This window comes from Crocodylus siamensis, chromosome 5, assembly GCF_052110815.1.
Source record: "Crocodylus siamensis isolate JL-2025a chromosome 5, ASM5211081v1, whole genome shotgun sequence".
In the NCBI taxonomy this organism is placed as follows: Eukaryota; Metazoa; Chordata; order Crocodylia; family Crocodylidae; genus Crocodylus; species Crocodylus siamensis.
Genome location: NC_143399.1, coordinates 32,307,146 through 32,328,236, shown reverse-complemented (window position 1 = coordinate 32,328,236; position 21,091 = coordinate 32,307,146). Strand labels below are relative to the sequence as shown.

Genomic DNA, 21,091 nt, shown 5'->3' with positions numbered 1-21,091 from the left:
ACACAGGTTTGCTTTCTTCCTGACCCTACATAGCTTCTTCCTGCACAGTGAAATTGCTTCAAGAGAGCTGAACAGTGCTTCAGGAAATGCCTAGTGCACAGCCTGGTGGTTAAAGCACTGCGCTTGGAAGTGCGAGATGAAAGTTCAAACCCTCTCTGGACCCGTCTCCCATTCCCTGGCCAAGTGCCCTAATCCTTAGAGTACGGGATTAAAATGTGGGAAAGTCTCCCCACCACTCCAACCAACCCAAAGTACTTGTGGTTTCTCTGTGACTACATCTTTGGGACTGATGCAGGGTGATGTGTGTACCTATGCTATTCTGTTCTGCCAGATTGCAGCCTTCTGGTCATACTAACAGGGAAGTGCAGGACAAATGTAGCTATACGAGTACATCCTTACACAGCTATGTAAGTGCTACTTACATAAAGATGAAACAACATTTGGCTCAAAGGGCATTTTTACACATACAAGTGCTGCTGCACGTGGTGCTGCGATGCTTGCAGTTGTATAAGCAGCAAAATGTACATCAGCGCTGAGAAAATGGTGGCGGTGCACTTTTGAACTAAAACACACAGAAGATGATTTAGTAAAAAAGTGCATCGCCGCCATTTTCTGCGCGCATTTTGCCACTTATACAACTGCATGTGGCGTAATGCAGTTTGCATCATCTTGTGTAAGAAACAGACTTGATTAAATGAGTCTGCTTCTAAGCGGCAGATCTCTGGCGCATCACAGGACAAAAGTATGTGTATAAATGCCTAAAATGTTTTCAAAATTTCCTATGAAATCAACTCCTTGCAGTTACCAGTCAATCTTGAATTTTACCCCTTCTGATAATTTTTTTCCCTTAAGAAAGAGATTATTATGAATAGCTTCAAGAAGGAGCTCTTTCTGCTCATTCAAAAATGACTGATTGTTAGCAAATCTTGAAAGGACTGTGAAGAGCAAGAAGTAGATGAGCAGTGGAGAGAATATTTGGAAACTCACTATGATAGCTACGTGAAGCTAGAAACCTCTTAAGTGCTGAATGCAGATAAAGTAACATTGAAGTACTTATTCTTGGAGCCTTACAAACAGATGTTATAGATTCATAGATTGTAAGGCCGGAAGGGACCTTGAAAGATCATCGGGTCCAGCCCCCTGCACCAAGCAGGAAAGATAGCTGGGGATCAGGTGACCCTGGCAAGGTGACTGTCTAGTTACCCTGGAAATCTTCAAGAGCAATCACTTTCCTTTTGGAGCAGCAGAAATATGTTGGTACTCTGCATCAAAACTTTTGCTTGTATGCTCCCTTCAATATTGACTAAAAATTCATGAAAGAACTACAGCAACTCTCCACCAGGCCAAGTGTGCTGTTTGGAAGTTAAATAAAAGAAAGCACTGTATATTCAACTGGCTTTTACATTTAAATTCCCAAGACTGACAGAAGAAAGAATCACAGACATTCACATCATGTTGTGCATCATATCTTGTCATGCATCCACAGGTGCATCTCTACCAGGGCCAAGGAGGTGATCCTCGCCCTTTATGTAACACTGGTCAGGCCACAGCTGGAGTACTGTGTCCAGTTCTGGGCGCCCCACTTCAGGAGGGATGTGGACAACATTGAGAGGGTCCAGAGGAGGGCCACCCGAATGATCCGGGGACTACAGGGCAGACCCTACAATGAGAGACTGCGGGACCTGAACCGGTTCAGCCTTCACAAGAGAAGGCTGAGGGGGGGACCTGGTGACAGTCTATAAACTCACTAGGGGGGACCAGAAGGGTTTGGGAGAGAGCTTGTTTCCCCTAGCACCCCCTGGCATAACAAGGAATAACAGCCACAAGTTGTTGGAGAGTAGGTTTAGATTAGACATCCGTAAGAACTACTTCACGGTTAGGGTGGCTAGGATCTGGAACCAACTTCCAAGGGAAGTGGTGCTGGCTCCTACCCTGGGGGTCTTTAAAAGGAGGCTTGATGCCTACCTAGCTGGGATCATTTGAGCCCAGTTTTTTTTCTCCTGCCCTGGCAGGGGGTCGGACTTGAAGATCTATAAGGTCCCTTCCGACCCTACTTCTATGATTCTATGATAACTAATTATCAACGCACATATAAGTGTTAAAAAGTAGTGCTGCACAGTATTAAAAAAAGATTTCGTAATATACAGTAGTTCAAGTAAAATAAATACCTGTAGACTTTTTTTCCCAAACTGCCTTCAAAATTGTGCAGGCCACCAGGGAACACTACAGTTTTGGGAAGCTTTGGAAATAGGTACCACACAGAACTCAGGAAGGCTGAGGGGCTACTTAAAAACTTTTTCAGAGTGAAGAAAAGGTGGAAGAAGCTTATTGATTTATTTTTGAAATCCATGATTGTAAAGGTGCGTTAAGCCTCAGCTTAGAGAACTAAGCATGTCTTATACTGCAGTCATGCTGTCCCTACATCTCATATAGACATGCTCAAGTGAGATTTATATGCAGTACTTGAAACCACACAGCTACAGTGCACGTACACTGAAAAACCTGCCTGAGAAGCCAAGCAAACATTTGGATATAGTTAGGCCCCACTGAATTCCATTTTTATGAAGCACACTACGTGAATACTTACCAAAGACTGACTCAACATAGTAAGACACTTGTTCTGAAGCTCAGCAGGTAAACTGGCAAAGCTCCTGTCTGACCAGCATTTTACAAAATGTTTTCCTATCCATCTATTAAAAAATGAGAGTCAGGCTTAATTAAACAAGTAACATGCATCACATTTTACAAAACTATAATTTTAATATTTTTACTACTGTTGGTATAAAGTGAGCTTCCTGAATTTTTGTGGAAAAATATGTTCAAATACAAACAATAAACATAGCAAAAATACATTCAATGTTTAAATATACATTGATTTAAAAAATGAACTGTGAAAGTGGATAGCATAAACCATTAAGCATTATTTCACTTACTTCATGCAAGCAGCATAAAGGCTTTCTACTCCCAGAGAATGAGCAATAGTCAGACATTCTAGCATAGGTTGCAGTCTTCCAGGAATAGGCTAAAATTATTAGAAAATAATCATACTTACTATGCTTTCACACTATTAGAAACTCTACAGCTATACAGGTATTCAATTTATGCAGAAATGTTTTTAGTTGAGAGAGTGTTTACATTTGTGTGCATTCATACAAAATAGCCCTGCTCCTGCTTTCACGGAGGTCAGTGGCAATAATGCAGGGTTTGGTGTGAACAAGTTCAGCTAAAAACTCTTATATTTTTCTACTATCAGTTGAGCAGTATATACTACTACAAAACCAGCTATACAAAGATACAGCTTTTCTCTGTTGCAACCCCCATATAAATTGGTAAATTTTAAAGTATATTGATATAAGCTTAATTGGTAGAGTAGAATACTGTTTTTGTCTGTTATGGTTTATGAACTATGCCTAGCATATTGCTGGAATTACATAACAAGGTGCTTACTTCTGCAAGCTTTATCTCCACGTAGTAATTCCACTGAACTGAATGTGTTTAGTATATTGCTTAGCAGAAGGAAACTTGGTTATTTAAACATCTAATCTATTTTAGGTGCAAGAGATGAACAAAAATCCTTCTTCACTGGGCATCATGGCTAACAAAGTAGTACAAAAGCTGACAGGTACATGCCTACCTTTTGAAAAAAGTTGCAGTAGTCTCTTTTCAGAACATAGATTGCTACTTCTTTCAGCCCATCTAGCCCATACATATCTGCAATGCTCAGTATTCGACTTAGGTAAGAGCAGTACAAAAAGATTATATATTAGCTTTAGCATTTTAGTAATCTTGGGAAAATAAAATTTGATCAATCAAATTATTCTAACATTCAAAACTTATGTTTTTGACATTACTAGTACACTTAGGAACAGGTGTTATATAACAGATTGTAATGAATAATATCCATTTCAAAACTCCTGTTATAATTGCATGGGATCTTTTTTGCCATAATATTGTATATTAATAATGTGCAAACTGGAAATGTAACCTTTAGCAGAAGCAGCATCTTGGGAATGTAATGAACAAATCTTTCTTTTAACCATCTGTCATTGAAATTGAATAGGCACAGGAGCCCCAATAAACAAAAGAACCAGTGGAGACCTACAGCACAAGAATGGGAGACAGCATATGTCTAAAATTCTTCAAGATCTTCTGCACTATAAGCTATGTAAAACGTAGCTCCAATTATTGCCACCATTAAGAAGAATTCTGGGGTTGGCCTGGAGCATCCACAGAATCTGCAGATACCCAAACTTCCTCATAGACTGTGGGAGGAGTGGGGAACAGATGCATGCAACAGCTGAATTAGTGCCCCTGACGTGACTGCACTGCCCACCTGCTCCCTCAACAGGAGGGTCCTATGCTGTTCCAAGATCTGTAGATTTCCCAGGGCCCACTGAGACAGGATTTGCACCAGAAAATATTAAAAGACTGCTTATAGTTGTTCCATGTTTCTGTTCAACTTCTTGCTATAGATCTAAGTGTTTACAAACAATGGACTGTAACACTCATTAACAGAATCTTTTTACAAGAGCACCCACTAAATGTTACAGAATATCATCACACTTTGTCCATATTGCTGTACTGTTCATGTTCTAACCACCTTTCTCCAAGTCTAATTTTCTACTGGGCTGCTGGCCCACCTTTTCTAGTAGCTGCTGCATAAATAAGATTTTCACCTACAACTTTGTTTTTGGAATTTTCTCAAGTATGTTTAGGTATAATGATCATTATATTTGACACCTTTGTCTTACTGATACTACAGGATGCATTTTCTATTAGAGTCTGAACAGAGAAGGAGCAGAATAGGCAAGAAGTGCAATTAAAAATAATAAAAGTTGACATGTACCCAGCATCAGCTTTGTTTGGAAGATCAAATATTCCTCCATATATAAAATTCAAGATGACACACATTTCTACATGGGTTATGCTGCAAAACAGAAAGAGAAAAATCACTGCAAATAAAGATGTTCATATAAAATTGTTTGCATTTTATAAATAGAAAATGGTTCAAAAGATTGAAGTGTCAACTAACCGCACTAAGAAACAAATTATGGAAAGGAAATGGGAGTAATACAATTAGTATCTAAATCTACTATAATCTGAAACAGGACTTCATCTTGGAAGTAACTTCACTAATTTTAGTAATCATATTTAAGCTCCATTGTATTTTAAATCTTTGATTAATTTTTTCTACAGAATAAAAATACTGCTTGGATTTGTGGCGACTTTCTAATCTCCAGTTTATTTACACAGATAATGTGTACAAAGAAGACATTTTCGGCTTCCAAAGATATCACTAGTACATGCCCAATTTTTTATGTTAGTCATATATGTTTAAAAACAGTTTTAGAAATAATGTAATATGTTATGGGCGTCTTATTTCTAAGAATACATTTGAACTTTGATAAAAACACATAATCAGTTTCTGTGGTAATGAGAAAAGTCTCGTCTCAAAATATTTAGAAGGTTTTTGTAAGCCTAACATTTCATCAAAGTCAATGCATTTATATTACTTGCCTAGCACAATTTTCAGTATAATTTTCAGCTTAGTCACTATGGTTAATTCCCAGAACCATCAGGAATTCCCATTCCACCGCCCCATTAGATAAGGAGAGGGGGGGTGGGGGGAGGAAGAAGAAAAAACTTATGCATACTGGGACCCCTTCAAATATTAAATGCGTTTGAGCAACAGACAGTGATGACTAAAAACAAATAAAAAATTGGTTGCAACACACTAAGCAGCAAAGGCAACACAGTTGTCTCTCTATATATTAGCACACAGGATAACCATAAAAACAGCAAGAAAGGGTTTCCCTGCTGTCTTGACAGCTGTTATCTTAAGCAACATTTTCATTATTTCAGAATAAGCCATATGCAATTTATTTATGAGTTAAGAAAGACTGTGAGATAATTTGCATAAAGCAGAAGACTGAACTATAAAAGATGACAGTAGTACAATGAATCTGATTAGCTCTTATTACCTGAAAATAATGAGAACCTATTACTGAAACAGTTACAAAAAGATTAAATAGCGTAATTTTCAGAAGAAATTCTTACCAAAAAATAATGGCCGAAATTCCTTAGCTATTTAGAAAGATGACTGTTGAGCCAAAAAGGTAACTGCCTTTGATTTCTAAAAAGATTACTTTATAACTTTAAAGCTACATAACCAATAAAAGTAAAACTGAACAGCTTTATTAGCATTAAAAATATGTCAGAGTTAATAACCATCCTTTATAATATCAGTTTGATTATATAAACAGGAAAATAAAATGATGAAAACTGGAAGAAAACTGTGTTCAAATCATTCAGAATAATGCAAAGTATACAAGGTTGAGCAGTCTACAACATACATGGTTCTTTGTACAGAAATGTGTAGCAAAATGCTGCATGAGATTATTAGCTTTCTTTAATTTATGAAACAGCAAGGTTATAATACATTACATACATGATCATAACAGATACAAATATTAATGGAAACCTTAATATCCACTTCAGTTTTGCACAGCAGACAGAACTGATGGCCTCAGAGATACTTAAGACCTCAGTCTATCCAAGGAATATGCAACAACATTTAAAGACTTGTATTTATTCTACATAAGCAGCTACACTGTGCAGCAGACAACCACTGCTGATAAATATTTTGAAACACTATTCTGTTTCCTAGTATATGATACTACAGAATCAAAGCGGCTAAAAGAGAGCTCCAAACTGAACATCTTGTTTGCCTTTATATGCTTTGTTTTTATTATACACACAGCTATAAAGATCTATAAAACAGCTGAGGTGTTCAGGACACTTTTTGTGGAATAAATGAGTTTAACCAAAATGAGTTGGAAAAAAAAAAAAGTGTCACCCAGGCCATGGACACTAAAATATGGATTGTGAAACGTACTGTTCTGATTCAACCATTTTGTTGAATGCTTTACTCTCCTTGGATTGACAATGTTAAAAGACAAAACCATTGCATTTTATTCAAGTTTAAATACTGCAAGCAATTATATTACACAGAAGAAAAAAAGAAAGCATCACGACAGATTACACTGAAGTACTTTGTATGCAGCACAGTTACAGTGTATTTGCAGTGATTTTAAATTGCCTACCTTTGGTCTGTAAGACTTGCAAAGACTATGCTTACCCTTGAAGAGTAATGTATTCTTGGGAGCTTTCAGCCCAACTTCCACTCAGCATAGCAGTAAAGTAACTAGATCTGGCACATAAAATGGCTCTAAGAGGAAAACCCCCCCAAAAAACATTATTCCACTAGATATAAATATTTATTATATGCTAACATTGACTCAAATTTTTGCCTCTTGTACACCAAGATTTCAGTCTGCACTGCATACCTTTTTGACCAATATCTTTTACAACATCTCAAGATATCTAACAGAAACAAATAAAATAATTGTGCTGATATTTTTCAATTAAAACCAATTTCAAGCGCACCTTTTATAGCCACTTAAACCAGAAGAAATCAAAGGGACACAAGCATCCCCATCCAAATGAGAGAGTGGGATATTTTTCGTTATTATTACAGCATAGCATTAAATTACTTATATAATAATATTTCAGACAAACAGGTATATACCAAACTTCTCTCCGATACTTTTTGTATACTCATTCAAATAAAGACATTCCTGGACACTTTCAGCTGAAGCTTAGCTAGACACTTGACTGGTATGGTTTAGGTGGGGATGATCCTACCTTGAGCAGGTCCCTTCCAGTCCCACTTTCCTATGATAAATATTTTATAGAAAATAAAATACCACTTTTTCTCAAGATGTAATATACAACACACACCTTTTCCCCTCAAATCAGCCCCCATAATTGGAATTCATGTATTAAATGGGGAAGCTGATTTTCTGCCCAGAGTGGGAAGCACCCTGGTTTGATTTACGACTTACAGTGCAGCAGCTGTAGTGTTTTTGACTCTATCAGCTCTCTGGACATTGACTTAATGGCTCATTCTTATTCACTTTACAGGTTTTAAATATCACCTCTCCTTTTTAATGGTCTTGATGTTCTACTAATCAAGCTAACTTTCCTCAGTCTGTTTAGTTGATCCCCATCTCTTTATTTCACAACCTTTTTTGCTCATACTCCTTTGCTGTTTAGCATAGACTCTTTAGATATTCTTAGAATCATAGATCTACCCATGGAGACCAATCTTCAGCAGCAGCTAGGGATTCAGCTTTAATTATGTAGGAAAGGGATGCTGAGTTAGCTAAAGATTAGGGTGTGTCCCTGCTCTGTGCAACCACAACTCTGGAAAAAACTTTTTTCTTCATTCTGCCTTTTAAAGCCAAGGTACATATTATATTTGAGGCTATATTATATTAACATGTTCTAAGTAAATCCTTAACCCCCAAAGGAACTTCATCAGATCAAAACAGCCCCATAGTATGTGAAACATGATTCTATAAATTCTGAATATGCATTCATGATCTTGTCCATTTACTCTCCTGAAAGCCACACATAGCCCTCTGGTTTTGTCAGTTCCATCCTTGTACTTGCATACCTTTCCTCTCCAAAATCAGGCCTCCCAAATTGGGATGCATGTCTTAAGGGTGAAGCTGATTTTTCTTCACTGGAATAGAAGCATGAAGGAACAGAAGCATAAATATGCTATAGTCTAATAACTGCCAAAAGTGCTCTCCTACTTTTCTGTGGCCCAGGAGACAGAGGGGTGGACTCCAGTGTTAACTTTCTTGCAGCTGCTGAGGAATTGTTCACTAGGGCTCCCCAAGGGATAACAAGGTCTAATGGCCACAAACTTCTGGAAGGCCGATTTGGACTAGACACAAGGAAAAGCTTCTTTACAGTCAGAGTGTCCAGAATCTGGAAAGACTCCCCCCAGAAGTGGTGCAAGCACCTACTCTGGACTCTTTCTAAAGGTGTTTGGGTGCTTATCTTGCTAGGATCATTTGACCTATTTGACGAGTGATCATCAGAGGTGACTCCATCCTGAGAGGTACAGAGGATCCCATCTGTCGCCAGGACGCCTTGACATGAGAGGTCTACTGCCTGCCCGGAGCAATGATTCAGGATGTGACGGGGATGATCCCAGCCATTATCTGGCCCACTGATCCTAATCCATGTGGGCACTAATGATGCAGCCAGGAGAAACCCTGATCACCTGATGACGGACTACCATGCTCTGGGGGGGCATGCTGAAGGAGATAGGGGCACAGGTGGTATTCTCTTCTGTCCTACCAGTGAGCGGACGTGGAAGATGACACGAGACCTGCATCAGAGAGGTCAACTTGCGGCTTTGGGAATGGTGTCTCGAGGCGGGCTTCAGCTTCCTAGACAATGACCCACACATCAGGATAAGAGACATGCTCGGGTGGGATGGGCTTCACCTTTCCCCCAAAGGTAAGCATGTGTTCTCTTCTAGGTTGGCTGATCTCCTCCAGCAGGCTTTAAACTAGGCTCATTGGGGGAAGGGGAAGATGAGGGTGGAGGAAGCCTTGGACCACTAAACCAAGCATCACCCACAAGAACAGCCCAGCCTAGACCGATGACGAGCAGAACAAATACCCAGGTAAGCAACAGGGGCCCGGGTAGTACTGAGATTAGGGGGGCAGTGCATGCATCTTCAGGAGGCCTCAAATGCCTCTACACTAATGCTTGTAGTATGGGGAACAAGAAGGAGGAACTTACCCTCCTGCTAGCTAACACCAACCCAGACATAGTGGGGCTCACCAAAACGTGGTGGGACCCAACACATGACTGGGCAGTGAATATCAAGGAATATAGGCTGTACAGGAGGGATAGGACAGGGAGGAAAGGTGGGGGTGTGGTGCTCTACGTCAAGGAGAAATACACATCCTCAACAAGTAGCACTGGGTCAGAGGAGGGGCACACTGAAGTGCTCTGGGTTAGAATACAAGGAAGTTGAGGGGAAAGGGACTTAACGGTGGGGGTCTACTACAGACCACCCAACCAAGGGGAAGAGCTAGACCGGGAATTCTTAAGTCAGCTCACGGAGGCAGTTAGGTCAAAGGACGTGGTCATCATGGGTGACCTAAACTTTCCAGATATCTGCTGGGAAGAGCAGTCAGCCAGGTCTGACCACTCACGTAGGTTCCTAGCCAAGATACAGGACCTCCATCTAACCCAGGAGGTGCACAGCCCCACCAGGGGAGATGCCTTGTTGGATCTGGTCCTGGCCACAGGCGATGACCTGGTGAGGGGTCTGCAAGTGCTCGACCACCTGGGCAACAGTGATCATTGCCTGCTGGAATTCACCATCCAGTGCAAGGTGGCAAAGGCCTGCAGCAAGGCAGCAGCCCTAGATTTCAGGAGGGCAGATTTCAATGAGGTAAGGAGAATAGTCAGGGAGGCACTGAGGTCCCAGAGGGGAGGGGAGTTGGGTGTCCAAGAAGAGTGGTCGTTCCTTAAGGAGACAATCCTCCAAGCCCAAAGGGAGGTAATCCCAACATGGATCAAAGGGAGCAAGAGGGCGCAAAAGCCCCCATGGCTCACCAAAAGCATACAGGAATGTCTCCTAGCTAAAAAGGAGGCATACACCCAATGGAAGGGAGGGGCCATCACCAGGGAGGACTATACCTCAGTTGCTCGGGGCTGTAGGGGGGCAGTCAGGAAGGCCAAGGTAGAGATGGAACTGGGACTAGCTACCCAGATCAAGGACAACAAGAAGTCCTTTTTTAAATACATAGGGGGTAAAAAGAAGGTACCGGGTAATGTGGGGCCTCTGCAGGACATGCTAGGAAATCTGGTCATCACACCAGACAGCAAAGCTAACCTATTTAACAATTTCTTTGCCTCCATTTTTCTGAGCAGGGACCGGGTCACCCCCCCCACTGGGACCCCCGTAGGCCCCAGGGGAGGCACACCCAGGCCTAGGGTCAGTGAGGACCTAGTCAGGGAACTTCTGGAGGGACTGGACCTATTTAAATCAGCAGATCCTGACGATCTCCACCCCAGAGTGCTGAGGGAATTAGCAGAGGTCATTGCAGGACCCCTGGCACAGCTTTATGAGCACTCATGGTGCTCTGGTGTTGTGCCAGAGGACTGGAAAAGGGCCAATGTGGTTCCCATTTTCAAAAAAGGGAGGAAGGAGGACCCAGGAAACTATAGGCCAGTTAGTCTTACCTCGGTCCTGGGTAAGCTTTTTGAGAGAATTATCCTGGCACATGTCCACGAGGGGCCAGCAGGGGAGATTATGCTTAGGGGCAACCAACATGGGTTCATTAGAGGCAGGTCCTGTCAGACCAACCTGGTGGCCTTCTATGACCAGGTCACAAAATCCTTAGACGCAGGGGTCAGCAGTGGACATAGTCTTTCTGGACTTTAGGAAGGCTTCGACACTGTCTCTCACCCCATTCTCATTAAAAAACTAGGAGACTGTGGTGTCGATACCTACACAGTCAGATGGGTCACTAATTGGCTGGAGGGCCACACCCAGAGAGTGTGGTGGATGAGGTCTTATTCAACCTGGAGGGATGTGGGCAGTGGGGTTCCCCAGGGCTCAGTCCTCAGGCCCACACTGTTCAACATCTTCATCAGTGACTTGGACGAGGGGGGGGCGTAAAAAGCACCCTGTTCAAATTCGCAGATGACACTAAGATGTGGGGAGAAGTGGGCACACTAGAAGGAGGAATAGGCTGCAATCAGACCTAGACAGGTTACAGGGGTGGGGATGAGAACAGGATGGGATTCAACACTGACAAGTGCAAGGTATGCACCTGGGGAGGAAGAACCAGCAGCATACCTACAGGCTGGGGAACTCCCTTCTCATCAGTGCAGAGGCAGAAAAGGATCTTGGAGTCATCATTGATGCCAAAATGAACATGGGCCAACAGTGTGGGATGCAGTCAGGAAGGCCAACCACACCTTGTCATGCATCCACAGATGCATCTCAAGCAGGTCCAAGGAGGTGATCCTCCCCCTCTATGCGACACTGGTCAGGCCACAGCTGGAGTACTGCGTCCAGTTCTGGGCACCGCACTTCAAGAGGGATGTGGACAACATGGAGAGGGTCCAGAGGAGGGCCACCCGCATGATCAGGGGGCAGCAGGGCAGGCCCTACAAAGGAGAGGCTGACGGGACCTGAACCTGTTCAGCCTCCACAAGAGAAGGCTGAGGGGGGATCTAGTGGCCATTTACAAACTAGTCAGGGGGGACCAGCAGGCATTGGGGGAGTCCCTGTTCCCCTGAGCACTACCAGGAGTGACCAGGAATAACGGTCACAAGCTGGCAGAGGGTAGATTCAGACTAGACATCAGGAGGCGCTACTTCACTGTCAGGGCGGCTAGGATCTGGAACCAACAACTTCCAAGGGAAGTGGTGCTGGCTCCTACCCTGGGGGTCTTTAAGATGAGGCTGGATGAACACCATGATGGGGTCATTTGACCCCAGCAATCTTTCCTGCCATGGCAGGGGGTTGGACTTGATGATCTCCTCAGGTCCCTTCCGACTCCTACCAACTATGAAACTATGAGTGTAGATCAGGTGCTTTAGTGGGGCTTTTTTGGCACTTTTATCTAATAGCTGATTGACAGCTTTAGATAAAGGTGCCAAAAATCCCTGCTGAAATGCCCTATCTATACTGACATTGCAGAGCTGAGTTGAGGAAACGCACTGCTTATTCTGGTAAAGAGATTTTTTTCTCACATCTGCAAGAAGCCATTATGTCAAACAGTTGGACATGACTCTAGAAAAATCTTTTTTCCTACCTTCTAAAAACAAGATGCATTTCTTATTTGGAGGCCTGTGGCTTGAGAGAATATATGGTAAGCTTCAGCAATGAGCAGGACCAGAACACCTTTAAGGTAAAGCCCAATTGTGCATGATACTCAGTATGTAAGTTTGGTAAGAGGGTTAACTAAATCGAAAAGTGGCAACTGCATGTTATCTAAACATGTTCTTTTGGTCTGTCTTGTTATATGTTAAAATAGGGGTGGTCAACCAGCAGCAAAAGTGCCACAAGTGGCACAGGCAGCCTGTGTGTATGGCATGCAGCAGACTGGGGAGGGGATAGGTAGCACAGTGGCAGATAGAGCAGGAAGCAGAAAGCAAAGCAAAGCAGCTAATCAGGCAAGGAGCACAGGTAAAGAAGCAGAAAGATCACCTTATCAGGCAGAGAGCATAGGGCTGGAAACAGAAAACAGAGTAGCAGACCAAGCAAGGGAAGAGGACTGGAGGGCACTTGAGTTAGGTGCAGGGCTGCCCCACACTGTGTTAAAACATACTTTTGCATCATGTGCATCCAAAACCTGAAGTAAATGTGTCCTACTCCTATGATTTGTCACATAAGTCTGGACAACAAGTCTTAATACACAGTCTGTCTAGACCATAAAAGCAAATATGCTCTCTTGCAATAATTCACACAATTCTACAATCCTCTCAATTGAGTGTTCCTCGCTCCATGAACATAATTCATTTAAGTCTGTTTATAGGATAAACTGCTTGAGTAAGGAATACTCTAACGAGTAGAGATGGCAGGATCAGCTGTCAAACTGCCTACTGTTTGCTGATGTAAGTTCATTGAGATCAAACATTACTGCATTTATACCCAAAGTTAATTTTCCATGTTCACATTCATGCCCCTCCTACTGTTCGAAACTGTAGTGCTGAAACAATCAGCTGATTTATTGTGCCAGTTTCAGAATGTCCTTGTTTACTACTTTTGTGTTGCTACAGTTCACTGCCACACTTCCTGATGCTGGCTAGACTAGATGTGTTGCTCCAGGCAAGATAATGGCCTAAATTGAAGCAGCTCTGCAGATGAAATTTTTTGCAGGATTTCTTTCTCCATTAAATTTCTGTTTCTGCTGTTACGCTTCTCAGAACAACCTGCCTTTTGATGATGTAGAATTGCAGATGTGTAGCATATGCCAATTTTTTTCTTTTAACCCACCCCCCAAAAAACTACCACATGCTCTATCTTCTATAATACGTTTACTAATCTAATTTGCTAAATTTCAATATTATTATTTCCCATTTTCACTGATCTGACTTGAGAAGAAATCCTTTTTTTTCTAATTCTGATCTTTCAATTATGTATATACAAAATGAATGAAATGCAAGCAAAGTGGAAGGCTATTTCAAACCTAAATATTGTTAATTTATGTCTTAGAGAAAGAGGGAGATACTGCCTCATTATTGGATTTTTTTCATATACCTATCAATAAGTTTAAATACTAAAGCTGAATTCTCCCCAAAATCATATTATTCTTTTTATCACTTTTCTTCTTACTTTTTGTGAAGTGATTTTTTTTGAGGCAAGTAATACAAAAATATGCAACAGGCAGAGGTTGAGAGTGAAGTTTTCTACTACAACCAACTCTGGAACCCCTATATTAATCAACAACTAGAGTGCACCACTCTGTTCTCAGTTGACCTCAGTGGGTTACCAGGAATGCAATCAAAAGAAAAATGTGGCCAACAGTGTTCTACACAGATGCTTTTAATATAATCGATAATCTAATACAATGAAAACTCCCATCTCAAAAACACTTAAAACACACAGCCTTTAAAGTACAGGTTCCTCTGGAATCACTAGGCCACACTCTCTATATTGTACCTATAATCCTTTTGTACCATTAAGGACTACAAACATGCCAGTTCTTGCTTGCATAGGGAAGACCTGTGCTTTTCCATTCCCTATGCTACCTGCAACTTTTTGCAGCATCCACCTAAGAGTAAGGGTAGGGATTCACAGTCAATTTCATAGTTGGTAGGGTCAGAAGGGGCCTGAGCAGATCATCAAGTCCGACCCCCTGCTATGGGCAGGAAAGAATGCTGGGATCAAATGACCTCGGCTAGGTGAATATCTAGCCTCCTTTTGAAGATCCCCAGGGTAGGAACGAGCACGACTTCCTTTGGAAGTTGGTTCCAGATCCTAGCTGCCCTGACTGTGAAATAGCCCGAACCTACTCTCAATGTCTAGCCTGAACCAACCTACCTGATGTCTAGCCTGAACCTACTCTCAATCAGCTTGTGGCCATTATTCCTAGTTACTCCTGGTAGCGTTCAGGGGAACAGGGACTCTCCTGTTCCCCGCAGGTCCCTCTGGTAAGTTTATAGATGGCCACCAGATCCCCTCTCAGCCTTCTCTTGTGGAGGCTGAACAGGTTCAGGTCTCATAGCCTTTCCTCATAAGGCCTGCCCTGCTGCCCCCTGATCATGAGAGTGGTCCTCCTCTGGACCCTTCTCCATGTTGTTCACATCCCTCCTGAAGTGCGGCGCCCAGAACTGGACACAGTACTTCAACTGCAGCCTGACTACTGTTGTGTAGAGGGTGACCTGCTCATAATGCATCTATGGATGCATGACAAGGTGAAGTTAACCTTACTGACTGCATCCTCACACTGTCCATCCATGTTCATCTTGGAATCAATAATGACTCTAAGATCCCTTTCTGCCTCTGTGCTGATGAGAAGGGAGTTCCCCAGCCTGTAGGTGTGCTGCTGGTTCTTTCTCCCTAGGTGCAGTACCCTGCACTTGTCAGTGTTAAATCCCATCCTATTCTCATCTGCCCACCCCTGTAACCTGTCCAGATCTAGTTGTAGCCTGTCCCTCCCTTCTAGCATGCTCACCTCTCCCCACATCTTAGTGTTATCCACGAATTTGAACAAGGTGCTTTTCACCCCCTTGTCCAAGTCACTGATGAAGATGTTGAACAGTGCGGGCCCGAGCCCTGGGGAACCCCACTGCCTACATCCCTCCAGGTTGAAAACGACCCGTCCACCACCACTCTCTAGCCAATTTGTGACCCATCTGACTGTAGGCATCAACGCTACCATTGCCTAATTTTTTAATGAGAATGGGGTAAGAGACAGTGTTAAAGGCCTTCTTAAAGTCCAGAAACACTACGTGCAATGCGACTCCTGCATCCAAGGATTTTATGACCTGGTTGTAAAAGGCAACCAGATTGGTCTGACAGGACCTAATGAACACGTTGGTTGCTCCTGAGCATAATCTCCCCTGCTGACCCCTCACAGATGTGCTCCTGGATAATTTTCTCAAAGAGCTTCCCCAGGACTGAGGTAAGACTAACAGGCTTATAGTTACCTGGGGCCTCCTTCCTTTTTTGAAAATGGGGACCACAATGGCCCTTTTCCAGTCCTCTGGCACCTGGCCAGAGCACCACGAGTGCTTGTAAAGCCATGCCAGAGGTATAGCAACTATCCCTGCCAATTCCCTCAGCACCCTGTGGTGGAGATCATCTGGAGCTGCTGATTTAAACACATCCAACCCCACCAGAAGTTCCTAACTAGGTCCTCCCTGACCCTAGGCCTGGTGCTGTCTCTCTTGAGTCCGTCCAGAATCCTGGTGAGGGAGATGTCCCCGGTCCCTGCTCAGAAAAATGGAGGCAAAGAATTTGTTAAAGAGGTCAGCTTTATCATCTGATTGCCAAGCATGTCCTGCAGGGACCCCATGTTACCTGGTGCCTTTTTTTTTTTTTTTTTTTACTCCCTATGCATTTAGAAAAGGACTTCTTGTTATCTTTGATCCTGGTCACTAGTCCTAGTTCTGTCTCCGCCTTAGCTTTCTTAACAGCCCCCCTACAGTCTCAAGTAACGGAGGTATAATCCTCCTTGGTGACAGACCCTCCCTTTCACCGGATGTATGCCTCCTTTTTAGCTTTCAGATGTTCCTGAATGCCTTTGGTGAGTCATGAGGGCTTCTGAGCACTCTTGCCCCCTTTGATTCGTGTTGGAACCGAGACCAAAGGGTGACAGAGGATTGTCTCCTTAAGGAACGACCACTTGTCTTGGACTCCCAACTCTCCTACCCTCTGGGACCTCAGCGCCTCTCCAACTAATCTCCTTAACTCATTGAAATCAGCTCTCCTGAAGTCAAGGGCTACTGCCTTGCTGCAGGCCTTTGACACCCTGCGCTGGATAGTGAATTTCAGTAGACAATGATTGCTAATCACCCAGGTGGTTGAGAACCCACAGTCCTCTCACCGGGTCGTTGCCTGTGGCCAGGACCAGATCCAGCAAGGCATTTCCCCTGGTGGGACCGTGCACCTCCTGTGTTAGGTGGAGGTCCTGTATCTCGGCTAGGAACCTACATGAGCGGTCAGACCTGCTCCTGCAGGCAAATGTCTGGGTAGTTTAGGTCACCCATGATGACCACATTCCTTGATTTAACTGCCTCTGTGAGCTGACCTGAGAATTCTCGGTCCAGCTCTTCCCCCTGGTTGGTGGTCTGTAGTAGACACGCACCATTAAGTCCCTTTCCCCACGACCTTCATGTATTCTTACCCCGAGCACTTCAGTCTGCCCCTCCTCTTTCACAATCCCCATATTGTGCTGCAGGGGAAAACAGGATAACCATAGGCAGTCTGAATCACCCAATCAGGGCTGCCCTATGCATTGCAGTGATCTGCTAACAGGCAGACCAAGGAAGCCTGCAGACCATGCTGAGATGTATGGCACAGGGCCTCCCCCTGGCTGCAAGCTCCCTACTCTTCAGGTCACCAGTGTTTGAATGTCTAAACATGCAGCTCTGGGTAAGTTTCTCGTGGAGAACAAAAACTGAGAGAATTCTCCCAAGTTATTTGAATGTGTGAATGCAGCTAGATGAAGCCCTCCTGGAAACACAGAGGCCCCGTCCAAACTAGTAGGGCTGTGCAGTATGTGACACCGCAGACAGGTCTGCAGCACCATTAGGACTGCTGCTGCTGTAGCTCCAGAGGGATCTGAGGTAAGGCTGCTGGGGCCAGCCCAGTGCTGGCCCCGACTTCCTCTACCCCACCTGAGGTAACTTGTTGCACGCCAGAGGGCACAATGGCACAGGCATTCCCCAGGGACAACTAGCAGTGGCACAAGGTGTGCCGCTACTAATTGTCCCTGGGAAACCAAATGTCCATGCATGTGAGGATGTGGCCACTGTCCAGGAAGTATGACATCCCAGGACACATTCTACCACACCAGGAAGTTCCTGCTGCCTCACCCAAACTGTTTCCACAGGTCCACACCTCCTAGATGCTCTGTGTTTCCAGGAGGATTTATTCTATGTCACACAGTTCACCACAACTCTGGAAAAAGTCTTTTTTGCTACATTCTGCCTTCCAAAAACAAGGTGCATATTTTATTTGGGGGCATGATGCATGCAAAAAATATGATATATTGCAGGCTGATTCTCCTTTAAATTTATCTTAGAATACACACAAAATAAAAACCCAGAGCTACTACATTAAAGGGATAGTATATTTTCTAGATCAGTAGAAAAATTACAGTTATATGCCAAGGAATCATTTCCACTACTACCAAAATACTACTAGCCCTTAGTAGGGCTGTGCAAAGCTTTGGTCACTGATTCGATCTGGTGGAGACTTGGCCCGATTCGGCGGCCAAATCTCCAAATCAATACGGAGACCCTTTAATCTTTCTGAATTGAATCGGAACCCTCTGAATCGATTTGGAGAGATTTGATGATTCGGTTATAGATGCAGCTTTAAATGTTTTTTTCTACATACCTCAAGGTACCAGGTGGCTTGTGAATGCTGAGATGCTGGGGCAGATGGAGTGTCCCACAGGAGCACAGGGGGGTCCCCAGCGCATTTGGTGGCAAATCCAGAAGTAGACCAGAAGCACTTCTGGTCTACCACAGAGCACACAGGAGACCCTCCCTCCACTCCCTGGCTCAGTGACTGGGGCCTCTTGTGTCTGGGGGGCACCCAGGGTCTCCCTGTGGCCGATCGCCGAGCCAGGGAGCCATTGGGGGGGGGGGGGGGAAGGGCAGAGTGAATCCCCCGCTCACTTGGCAGCGGACCTGGAAGTGGACCAGAAATACTTGTAGTCCACTTCCGGGTTCGCTGCTGAGCATGTAGGGGGCCCCCCCACGCTCCTGTGGAACACTCCATCTACCCCACCATCTCAGCATTGATGAGCTGTACCTGGTACCTTGAGGTATGTAGAAATAACATTTAAAGCTGTGTCTATGGCTGAATCACTGATTCTCTGAATCAGCATCCGATCTTTAGATTTGGCCAAACCGAGTCAGGACTGTGATCCGAATTAACAAATTGAAACACTGTCACCTGATTTGGGCTGAATCGGAATTGAATACAGCCCATTTTGCACACCTCTAGCCCTTAGGTGAAACTAGAAAAGCCATTATAATGGTTCTAACAATAGAAGACAATTAGGGCATACTCTCAATTATATTATACTAAATCAATAGAGGAATAATGTAGGTAGTGGTAATTAGCAATACTTTACACTATTGAAATCATTTACAGCGTTAACTTATTAATTCTTTAAGTACCTGTGAGCTTGAAATTGTTTACCCTCTATCCAAATATTAATATCTGGACAACAACGTTTCTTGTAGAATGTAATTAAGTCTTCTCCTAAACCAGATGCTGCTTCTAGTTCAGACTGACCTGTAATTGTGAAAGAAATAGTTACTTTTATTTTCTTCTAATTTATACTATTACAAGCAGTTCAAGGCATTTGAAATCATGGATCTCTTATGATAAAAAACTGGATATTGTACATTCAGGCTACAGCTTTTACACAGAATACTTCTGAAAGATATATTTGATTAAAGGCTTTTTAGGTAAGCTTACTAGTAGAAGCAGAGAATAAATTCTCTGTGTCATTCATAATAGGCTAGTATCTCTAAGTTCTTTCAAATCTATGGAAGAAAAATACTCATGTTAAGAACCTTGTATGATAATGATATGCTGTCTTCAGCTTTCTACAAAAACTGTATATAGTTTCAAGGAAACTAAGGTCAGAAGAAATTTAAGTTTGCCTGACATCAGCAAAACTGTTTGTACCAATATAGTACGTATCACTCATGGGGGGCGGGAAATAGTTTTACTGGTACAGAATGCAGCTTTGTCAGTACTAGTTGCATCTATACCACGGCTGCATCGGTAGCAAGACACTCAATGTCAGCAAACTGAAAGTTAAAATTTGTCATAAAGGGCAAAGACTAGGAATTACCTATAGAAATTCAAAACCAATAGCTATGGTTATATAATTTCTATAACTAGTTCCTGCCCCCACTTTTTACTAGATATGCATGTATAGGACAAAGGTGATCAACCTTTTGGCCCCACAGGCCAGATGAGTGGCGTGCGGTCAGTCTGGTGGGCCAGACTGAGCCCTGCATGCCAGAATCAGGCCATGGGTTCCAGCACCACCTCTTCCCAGACCAAAACACTGGGATTGGGCCCCAGCACTGCCCCTTCCTACCCTGGGATTAGGCCTTGGGGCCCAGTGCCACTCCTGCCTGACCCTGTGCACTGGGATTAGGTGCCTGATCCAGCATGCAGGGCCTGGGATTCCTAATGGGCCTGGAAATTTGGATGTCAGGAAAGACTACCACCACTTTTCCATCACCAAATTTCTGGATCTGTGAGGAGCTCCACAGGTTGGGGTTTAAGCACCCCTAACAGAAAGAAAGGAGAGATTATCCTTCTCCTCTAGCACTATGCCAAAGCAGCTGAAGTTCACTGTTGTATAAGACATTAGACCCAATAGATGTAGCAATCAAAATGTTCCCCTTTCTCCAAATGTGTGCTGTTACACAATGGTCTGGATGCAATGGATACTATCTCTACCACATCTTTTTAAATGCTGTTAGTGCAAGGACTATAAACAGTATATATATATAATGTCCAAGTAACTAGCAAAGTCAAGATGTGAATTCTGTTACCTGGTATGGTGACATGGACTTCAGCATCACTGGCTTCTTCTGGAATTTCATCTTCAATATCAGATGAATACATAATTTCTCTTTCCATAGTTCCATTTAGAGAACTCCAATTAACAGACACACTTTCATCACTTCCAAGGCAATTTGCACCTAACATCTGAGTGTTCTGAAGATTATCAGATGTACTTTCATCTTCTGGGGTTATTTTGGGTTTTAGTACTTTTTTCTTCAGAGTCTCTTCCTCAAACTCTTTAATGTTTTTATCAGATGAATAAATAAACCTAAAAGATTACACTCAATTTTACTCATACCATTTGAAAAATGTTCTAAAAATAGCTTAAAATAATATCACAGTTTATACAGTACATAGGTAATACAAGGCTTATCCAGAGAAAAATGGACAATTTTGTAACTTGAATACAAGCATTTAGTAATTAAGCCT

At 43.1% G+C, this 21,091-nt stretch overlaps 1 protein-coding gene across 4 annotated transcripts in view; it reads right to left on the bottom strand.

Annotated features, from left to right (window-relative positions):
* Positions 1-21,091, bottom strand: part of BTBD8 (BTB domain containing 8) — a 67,462-nt gene that overhangs the window by 23,207 nt on the left and 23,164 nt on the right. For 2 of the 4 annotated variants that reach the window (XM_090047087.1, XM_090047089.1), the window contains 7 exons: positions 20,650-20,930; positions 19,249-19,366; positions 7,139-7,228; positions 4,847-4,927; positions 3,635-3,731; positions 2,934-3,022; positions 2,588-2,690 (listed from right to left, as the gene is read on the bottom strand). In XM_090047087.1, coding sequence (XP_089903213.1) covers positions 2,588-2,690; positions 2,934-3,022; positions 3,635-3,731; positions 4,847-4,927; positions 7,139-7,228; positions 19,249-19,366; positions 20,650-20,930 — 859 coding nt within the window. Of the gene's footprint in view, positions 1-2,587; positions 2,691-2,933; positions 3,023-3,634; positions 3,732-4,846; positions 4,928-7,138; positions 7,229-19,248; positions 19,367-20,649; positions 20,931-21,091 lie in introns of those variants that run through there. The other 2 variants (XM_090047088.1, XM_090047090.1) reach the window with 2 other exon arrangements.